The sequence below is a fragment of the Takifugu rubripes genome, unplaced genomic scaffold (genome assembly GCF_901000725.2).
Source record: "Takifugu rubripes unplaced genomic scaffold, fTakRub1.2, whole genome shotgun sequence".
Classification (NCBI taxonomy): Eukaryota; Metazoa; Chordata; class Actinopteri; order Tetraodontiformes; family Tetraodontidae; genus Takifugu; species Takifugu rubripes.
This window is the reverse complement of record NW_021821633.1, coordinates 417,619-426,943: the sequence shown is the minus strand read 5'-3', so window position 1 is coordinate 426,943 and position 9,325 is coordinate 417,619. Positions and strand designations below refer to the sequence as shown.

Genomic DNA, 9,325 nt, shown 5'->3' with positions numbered 1-9,325 from the left:
GAGGTGGAGTCCAGGTCCTCCTCTCTGCTCTCGGCAGGGACCTCCTCCAGGTCAGCCTCCTTCCCTGCAGCGGCAGGCGTGCTCCCCGCGCTCCCGACGGCCTCTTTGGGATGGAAGCTGGGAGGATGTGGCTCAGCAGGAGGGAGCGTGGGCGGGGAGTGTCCAGCACATTTGGTGTCAAACATCTTGCTGCCCCCACCGTTGCAGCCGTGTTTATGGGAGTCTCGCAGCAGAGGACTCAGAGAGGGCAGCATCTCTGGTGGGGGGGGGAGAAACTCGAAGGTGTTACTGGCTTCGGCGCCCAGAGCCAGGCTGGAGCCGTCGTCCAGGCTGAGCTCAGCCAGGTCCGGCTCCAGAGAGCTGTCCTCGCTGCTGGTCCTCCTCTTGGTGCTGCTATGTTTAGCCCCAGCCAGGGCCATGCCCCCTCCAGGACCTCCGGCGGAGGACCCCTTACCGCCCCCCTGGGGCAGTTTCATCTTTCCTCCGAATGATGGGCTGGGACCTTTGTACATGCACTTTGCTCCTGCATCCTCTAGGGTCAGAGACATGGTGCCACCCAGCCGGACCAGCACCCCTCCTCCGCCGCTCATGGACAGACCCTTGCGTTTGGTCTCCTTGGGTCGCACCGCCACCTCTTGCTGGGAGGCGTAAGCGCCTCCCCTGCCTTTATAATCGCCCCCAGAAAAGCCTTCAGCTCTGGCAGCGCCCCCTGAGTCGGAACCTTCTCCCATGAGCCCCGCAGCACCTTTGACCCCTCTCTGCAGCTGGACCGCCCTGGACCAGCAGAAGGTGGAGCTCTTTTTATCGGCGCTGCAGTAGGTGATGCCGTCCAGGGGGTACGCAACCTCCCAGTTGAAGTAGCAGGACTCCACGGCAGGTTTGAAGCCCTGGAACAGTTTGTCCAAGGACTTGCGATGCTGCCCCCTCTTCACGATCTCGATGACCTTCAGATGCCACTGCTTCAGATGGCCCGCCAACTCCAGACGCCTGGAAGAGAGCACGGAGACAGATCCTGAGCAGGCCGCAGGCGAGGGAACCAGGAGCAGGACATTCCACCTGCAGAGACGGAAAGCTCACCTGCCGGGACTCATGGTGGGGTCCAGCACCGCCAGTCTCCAGAGCACCACCATCTCATCACACATGCTGGCACAGGCGTGAGCGGCCACCTCCGACTGGCCGTTGCCCCGCCCAGTGTGACCACTGGCGCTGCTGTGGGAGGCCGAGGTCCGAACGCTGTACCACCAGCTGATGATCTGTCCAGAGACACGTGGTTATAGAACAAGGACGTCCGACACGGAACCGCTACGCATGCGTGCTCCTGCTCAGTAACCCTTGGAGTGGGTCCAAAAGCAAACTGGTCCAAGGTGAGTGATGGGAGCTGGGCCCCCGAAGGCTGGGTGGTTAGCTGGTTAGCTGGTTAGCTAGGCAGGACTCGTTTGAAAAGGGACTGAAATAAAACCGTCTAAATGGTCGGGAATGTTCTGGTGGGTCTGGACCCAAGCACCAGCGCTAGAAGTGGCCCCTCCCCTACCTGCTCGTAGGTGAGACACTGCTCGGTCAGGATCTCCAGCAGCGGCGCCGCGTTGCTGTCTCGTCTTTTGAACATCTCCCTGACGATGGACAGAAGGTTCCAGATGCCCTCTGGCTCACGCCCTCTTAAAGGTCGCAGGAGACACGCCCACTCGGCGGCGGCGGGCGGCTCGGTGGACGACAGGTACATGGAGTTCACGTCACTGCCAAACGAGATCTGGTTTCAGAACCATTCACCGCCAGCAGAACACATCGAGAGGGTTCCACGGCCGTGCACGTGGCACAGGTCACACGTGCGCGAGCAGCTCCCGCATCCATTCAACGGGCCGAGGCCTTCAGCTTCTTACCTGAACACAACAGGTGAGGGGCCACAAAATTTGTGCAGCGTCTTCTTGATGTTGTCGCTGAGCGTGGACTCGTCCAGGTACCAGGTGCTCTGGTCCGAGGCGGACGGGCCCGCGGTGGGGTCTGGGGGGAAGCACAGACATCTGCTGAGAGTCGTCCCAACAACCCCCAGCTCCACCTCCACACCGGTCTGACCCAGAGGTGGCGCTGCCTACCTGGAGCTCCACACACAGTGTTGATGGCGGTGGACTGGGAGGACAGCAGCTCGTCCAGCAGCCGCTGGGCCGTGGGCAGGATCTGTGGAGGCAGAGCGGATTAGGACCGTCCCCTGGATCCAGAGGACGGGGAATGTGGACACGTGGACATGTGGCGTGGACGTCACCTGCTGTGGCAGCTCACTGATGAGGTACTGAGCAAACTTCTGGAGCTGGTCTCTCTGCAGCCGGGACAGGGACTCGGAGACCGGAGCCCTCAGACACACCGCTGAAGCCTGGACACACACACCTTCATGAGCAACGGCGCAGGCGCAGCACTGACCTCCGCTGACCAACACTTGCTCACGTTATGGATCCGGAAGAGGCAGAGGGCCACCACGTGGGCGCACCATTTGGCCCCGGCGCCGCAGGTGCAGCTGCAGGACGTGATGCGGCAGCGGTCGAACATGACTGCCACGTTGTACGCTCCTTTGGACTGGCCCGACTGGTTGGTCACCACGGTGGCGCTGAGATGGAAACCTGCCCACATCAAACACAAGTGTTGCTTAGCAGCACAGCACTGGACTGGAGTCAGCCCGGGGCTGGGGTTAGCCCGGGGCTGGGGTTAGCCCGGGGCTGGAGTTAGCCCGGGGCTGGGGTTAGGCCAGGAACATAGTTAGCCCAGGGCTGGAGTTAGCCCGGGGCTGGGGTTAGCCCGGGGCTGGGGTTAGCCCGGGGCTGGGGTTAGCCCGGGGCTGGGGTTAGGCCAGGAACATAGTTAGCCTGGGGCTGGGGTTAGGCCTGGAACATAGTTAGCCTGGGGCTGGGGTTAGGCCTGGAACATAGTTAGCCTGGGGCTGGAGTTAGTCTGGGGCTGGGCGTGGAAAGGTGGACGCACCTGTCAGGAGGTTCAGACATGAGACGACTTTAGACCTACCGATCTGAAGGGGGTCTTTGACTGCTCGGATCCTGTAAAGCTGCTCTCCACGTTGGAACTCGTCTGGGCTCCCATTAGCCAGGCAGGAATACAACCTACAGCAGAGGAGGACATGGGTTTATATACCCTAGAGCAGAGGAGGACATGGGTTTATATACCCTACAGCAGAGGACATGGGTTTATATACCCTAGAGCAGAGGAGGACATGGGTTCATATACCCTAGAGCAGAGGAGGACATGGGTTTATATACCCTAGAGCAGAGGACATGGGTTTATATACCCTAGAGCAGAGGAGGACATGGGTTTATATACCCTAGAGCAGAGGACATGGGTTTATATACCCTAGAGCAGAGGAGGACATGGGTTTATATACCCTAGAGCAGAGGAGGACATGGGTTTATATACCCTACAGCAGAGGAGGACATGGGTTTATATACCCTACAGCAGAGGAGGACATGGGTTTATATACCCTACAGCAGAGGAGGACATGGGTTTATATACCCTACAGCAGAGGAGGACATGGGTTTATATACCCTAGAGCAGAGGACATGGGTTTATATATCCTAGAGCAGAGGAGGACATGGGTTTATATACCCTACAGCAGAGGACATGGGTTTATATACCCTAGAGCAGAGGACATGGGTTTATATATCCTAGAGCAGAGGACGACATGGGTTTATATACCCTACAGCAGAGGAGGACATGGGTTTATATACCCTACAGCAGAGGAGGACATGGGTTTATATACCCTACAGCAGAGGAGGACATGGGTTTATATACCCTACAGCAGAGGACATGGGTTTATATACCCTAGAGCAGAGGAGGACATGGGTTTATATACCCTACAGCAGAGGAGGACATGGGTTTATATACCCTACAGCAGAGGAGGACATGGGTTTATATACCCTACAGCAGAGGACATGGGTTTATATACCCTAGAGCAGAGGAGGACATGGGTTTATATATCCTAGAGCAGAGGAGGACATGGGTTTATATACCCTACAGCAGAGGACATGGGTTTATATACCCTAGAGCAGAGGAGGACATGGGTTTATATACCCTACAGCAGAGGAGGACATGGGTTTATATACCCTAGAGCAGAGGAGGACATGGGTTTATATACCCTAGAGCAGAGGAGGACATGGGTTTATATATCCTCGAGCAGAGGACATGGGTTTATATACCCTAGAGCAGAGGAGGACATGGGTTTATATACCCTAGAGCAGAGGAGGACATGGGTTTATATACCCTACAGCAGAGGACATGGGTTTATATACCCTACAGCAGAGGACATGGGTTTATATACCCTACAGCAGAGGACATGGGTTTATATACCCTAGAGCAGAGGAGGACATGGGTTTATATACCCTAGAGCAGAGGAGGACATGGGTTTATATACCCTAGAGCAGAGGAGGACATGGGTTTATATAGCCTACAGCAGAGGACATGGGTTTATATATCCTAGAGCAGAGGAGGACATGGGTTTATATAGCCTACAGCAGAGGAGGACATGGGTTTATATATCCTAGAGCAGAGGAGGACATGGGTTTCAGCCCCACGACCCTCTGACATGCAGGACACGATGGCCTCACTCTTAGACAGGAAAACCTCCTGATGGGCTTTATGACCACCTGCTGTCCATGATGGTTCTGGGGATGGTACCTGCACTTATGCAGGACCCGTTTACCAGCCAGTTGGTGTGTGCGTGCACGTGGGGCAGCAGAACACAAGGACACAGCCCAAGTGGTGCTGAGGTCTTTGGCTGGAGGAGTTCAGAATGGAACATGTAGCAGTGGAGCAGCTGTGGGAGGAAGACAGGAGGTCCAGAGACCGGAGGTCCAGAGACCGGAGGTCCAGAGACAGGAGGTCCAGAGACCGGAGGTCCAGAGACAGGAAGGGCCTTCTGCGGCCGCGGGCGTCTGTGGTCGCAGCTCAAGTATCCTTGAGTCACTGCAGCTCCTCCGAAGGTTGTTGGATCAGCGTGTAGATGCTAGCTGTGTAGAGTTCATGCACACACGTGCACAGCCAAAGCACCTTCAGAAGCTTCCAGCTTGAGTAGCATTCCTGGTCCTGAGGGTTGGTTGGGACCAGGATGGGCTTCAATGAACATTAGGGAACAACTCTCAGCTGCTCTATTCAGGCCAGAAGCAGCTTCCCACTACCTGAAGGATCTGAGCATCAGCCAGGCTGCATTGCATGTCGAGGACCCCACATCTGGAAAGAGCTGCATGGGTTCCTTATGGAAGCATGTTCCCCTGATTTTAGGAAAAGGTGCTGCAGACACCTGAACCCTCAGCTTCATCACAGGAGCTGAGACCTGAAGCTACAGAAGAGCTCTCACCTGATGTCCTCCTCATTCTCTGGGAAGCTCCAGTAGGCGATGCGGAGCTGCAGCTGCTCTGGGACAGGGGGGTAGACCTTCTCCACCACCTCAAACGGGATGTGGAACGCCACCTGCTTGGCTGACAACTCCACCAGTGGGATCACGTGACCATCTGAGGGACACAAGCAAAGAGGCAAAGAGGAAGGTTGGGCAGGAATCTGACACCATCAGGAGGTCTTGGAGAGGTGGAGGGAGGGGGGTGGAGGGGTGGAGGGGGGGGTGGGGTGGGGTGGAGGGGTAGAGGGAAGGGTGAGTGGAGGGGTAGAGGGAGGGGTGGATGGGTCGATAGGGAGTGGACAGGTGGAGAGGTAGAGGGGTGGAGGGAGGGGTGAGTGGAGGGGTGGAGGGGTAGAGGGAAGGGTGAGTGGAGGGGTGGAGGGGTGGATGGGGGTGAACGGGTGGAGGGGTAGAGGGAGGGGTGGGTAGACTTCACTTTGTGCCCTAAACAGGGCAGAGGTCAACAGACATATTTACAACTTTCTGAAGTCATCACAGAAAAACAGGCATCAGAACCGCATCAGAACCACTCCTGACCCGCATCAGAACCAATCCTGACCCACATCAGAACCACTCCTGAACACTTCCTGTTGTTCCCAGTGGTTCTGGTAGGGGGAATGAAACATTTGTTGTCAATGTTGTGTGCCGGTGGTTCTGGCCTGAGGGTGTGCCTGATGGCGGTCACATGGAGTGGTGGAGAGGGTGTGAAGGGTGACCAGGCCCTCAGTGATGAGGGCGGTTCAGATCGGGGGGGCTATGGGGGGGACCAATTTGAGACGGACCAAAAGGTGTGGACCAGGAAGTGAGGGGGTCACTGAACTGGACCTGGACTCACACCCAAGGACCCTGGAGCACCTGTATTTAAGGTTAAAGTTTTCACCTCGACCACTAACTATAACTAGTTGCAGCCAGTGTCTTTACCCACAGTCAGTGCAACACTGTGGTTGTTCTGTATGATGCCCCCCCCAGTCAGTCATCAGGCTGGTTCTGCTACAGGTTTCCTCCTGTTCAAGGCTGAATGTTGCATGAAGCCGCCGGTTTGGGAGTCCGACCGCGGCTTCCTGCAACTCTCCTGGAGACACTCTTGATCTCAGGGTTAGGGTTCGCCTAACCCCCCCCCCCCCCACCACCAGATAAAGGCAGCGGGGGCTGGCCTGGCCTGGGGGGTCCACTGCCACCATTCCAGCCAGTCTGGGCTGCTGTCAGACGTTCCCAGAGCCCTAACCCTAACCCTAGCCCAGGAGCAAGGCAGCTCCAAATCAGCTCCAGCACCAAACTAGCGTCCCTCCCCCCTAAAGGGGGACGGAGCGAGGCCCACAGCTAGAACCACCACCTCCAGGGACCCTGTTTCTGACCCAGAGAGAGAAACTGACTCTTTTCTTTAACCGGAGGAATTATTAGTCTGGTCGGCATTTCAACAGCTTTGGAATTCTAGAATCATTTTCCAACGGAACCTTCTCACGTCTCGGTCCGATAGCAGCCCTGCTCCGGGTTTAGCCCTTCACAAGGACCTTCAGAAGGTGACCCGGAGACAGAGGCGGGTTCGGATCAACAGGTGCTGATGCTCGGGCCCGGAGGTCCTACCTTTGTTCCGGACGGTCGGGGAGTTGGGTCCAGCGGACTGCTTCCTCCAGCCTCGCCAGTTCTGACACAGACTCTCGGCCTCGGAGATGAACGAGCACAGGGAGTCTTCCTCGAACCGGTCCGAGTCTTCGAAGGAGAACCTCTCCCCGTCCTCCCACTCGGCGAACATAAGTTCCATCACATCCACGTTTCCAGCGGGTTTCAGCCTTTTCCGAGAGGCGAAAGCGACGGACCGAACACACAAAAGTGCCCGATAGTCGGGAAAAGTGAGGAGTTGTGCTGGGGGAGGGGAGACACACAGCTGAGAGGCTTACCGCTGGGCCCTCACGCACGCTCACGCACGCACGCACGCACACACACACAGCTGCTGCTGCTGCTGCTGCTGCACAACACAGCTACACTGCAGCGTCTACGGGCGTCCGGGCGTCATTCCCGTCGCTCCCGAACGGACTCAATGTTGCTTCCAAAAACGCTCGAGCCGATAATGAACCGCACAGAGCCGCCGTGACGTCATTAAGTGCGGTTTAATTCCGCCAGGGAGGCTGTGTTCCGGCCATCGCGGGGTATTCCCGTGGATTACCCGAGATTAGGATGCGGTAGCGGAGTGGACGCCTGACGAGAGCTCGCCGCGTTCCCAAGCCGTCTTTAGCCTCTCCTCTCCCCGCTAAACGAGCTGACGAGCCGCGGCAGGTTGACGGCTAACTTTCTCGATAGCTGCATAGTGGGAATAAAAAGCTGTCATCGACCGAAGGTGCTTACGATTGTGCTAAAATGTAGCTGAAGTCAACAACAGGTCCGCTCACTTCGGGTTAGCTTCTGAGTGCTGCGCGTTAGCTTCCTCTAGCCACCGAAGCTAACCGTGCGCTGCTAACTCGAACTCTTCGCTATTTCTCTCCATGAACCAGCGCCGTGAGCTTCGCGGTTGCCTTCCCGGACTCTCCCTGCACTGTTGTGGACATTTGTCAGCCCGTGTAAAGCCGCGCACCGCCGGGGATCCGCGCTTCTAGCCGAGTGTTTTCCGTTCTTTGTATCCGAGCTCTGCTAATGCTAACAGCTGCTCAAAGACAACCGCCTGCTCGACAAAGTCTCATCCGTCCATAGTTGTCCTGCCCTCCGGCCGTCAGCGCCTTGGCCGATAGATACTGCCGTTTCTACCTGACATGCCACGCGGAAGCCCGATTTTTGTCCGTTTTTACGGTCGCTTTGCCGGCTGAAGGTGTCTCACCTCTGCTAGCGCACCTCCTCCATCAGCTGATCACAGCTTCCGGCTTCAGCGGCTGGTGTGCAGCACGCGGCGGGATCGGCACGCGATCACCTCCCGTTCCGAGGACTCCTCAGAAGGACTTGGCAATAAAGGATGAGCTGCTAATCAGAGTTCGAGTATCCATCTTTAGCGCCCGGGGGGGGGGGGGGGGGGTCTGTCCAGCGGTACTGTCACCATGGTGCCGATACCGGGCCTTGTTGACAACAACAACAACAACACTCGGCATGTCTGGGTGTGATGTGTCTGATGGTGCTGCCTGATCAGCGCTGTCTAGTGATGCAAGCAGCCTCCAAATGATCAATATAATCCATAAAACAACCTGTCAGGGTAACAGTGTGTCAGGGTAACAGCCTGTCCATAGAACAGCCTGTTACCCTGACAGGTTATTACCCTGACAGGTTATTACCCTGACAGGCTGTTACCCTGACAGGCTGGTACCCTGACAGGTTATTACCCTGACAGGTTATTACCCTGACAGGCTGTTACCCTGACAGGTTATTACCGACAGGTTATTACCCTGACAGGCTGTTACCCTGACAGGTTATTACCGACAGGTTATTACCCTGACAGGCTGTTACCCTGACAGGTTATTACCGACAGGTTATTACCCTGACAGGCTGGTACCCTGACAGGTTATTACCCTGACAGGCTGTTACCCTGACAGGTTATTACCCTAACAGCCTGTTACCCTGACAGGTTGGTACCCTGACAGGTTATTACCCTGACAGGGTGGTACCCTGACAGGTTATTACCCTGACAGGCTGTTACCCTGACAGGTTATTACCCTGACAGGTTGGTACCCTGACAGGTTATTACCCTGACAGGCTGTTACCCTGACAGGTTATTACCCTGACAGGCTGTTACCCTGACAGGCTGGTACCCTGACAGGTTATTACCCTGACAGGCTGTTACCCTGACAGGCTATTACCCTGACAGGTTATTACCCTAACAGCCTGTTACCCTGACAGGTTATTACCCTGACAGGTTATTACCCTGACAGGCTGTTACCCTGACAGGTTATTACCGACAGGTTATTACCCTGACAGGCTGTTACCCTGACAGGCTGGTACCCTGACAGGTTATTACCCTGA

General features: G+C 56.4%; 1 protein-coding gene across 9 annotated transcripts in view; it reads right to left on the bottom strand.

Moving 5' to 3' along the window:
• The window catches only part of zswim8 (zinc finger, SWIM-type containing 8), a 30,583-nt gene extending 22,324 nt beyond the window's left edge, over positions 1–8,259 (bottom strand). For 8 of the 9 annotated variants that reach the window (XR_003887240.1, XR_003887242.1, XR_003887241.1 and 5 more), the window contains exons 1-10: positions 6,971–8,259; positions 5,348–5,501; positions 3,007–3,101; positions 2,437–2,609; positions 2,258–2,365; positions 2,091–2,172; positions 1,878–1,998; positions 1,532–1,733; positions 1,078–1,253; positions 1–987 (exon numbers count right to left, since the gene is read on the bottom strand). The exon at positions 1–987 is cut by the window's left edge. Coding sequence is in view for 4 of the 9 variants with exons in the window: in XM_029831988.1 (XP_029687848.1) it covers positions 1–987; positions 1,078–1,253; positions 1,532–1,733; positions 1,878–1,998; positions 2,091–2,172; positions 2,258–2,365; positions 2,437–2,609; positions 3,007–3,101; positions 5,348–5,501; positions 6,971–7,148 (2,276 nt within the window). In the remaining 5 variants the exon portion in view is untranslated. The remainder of the gene's footprint in view (positions 988–1,077; positions 1,254–1,531; positions 1,734–1,877; positions 1,999–2,090; positions 2,173–2,257; positions 2,366–2,436; positions 2,610–3,006; positions 3,102–5,347; positions 5,502–6,970) is intronic. The other variant, XM_029831985.1, reaches the window with a different exon arrangement.
• Positions 8,260–9,325: the final 1,066 nt, after the last annotated feature.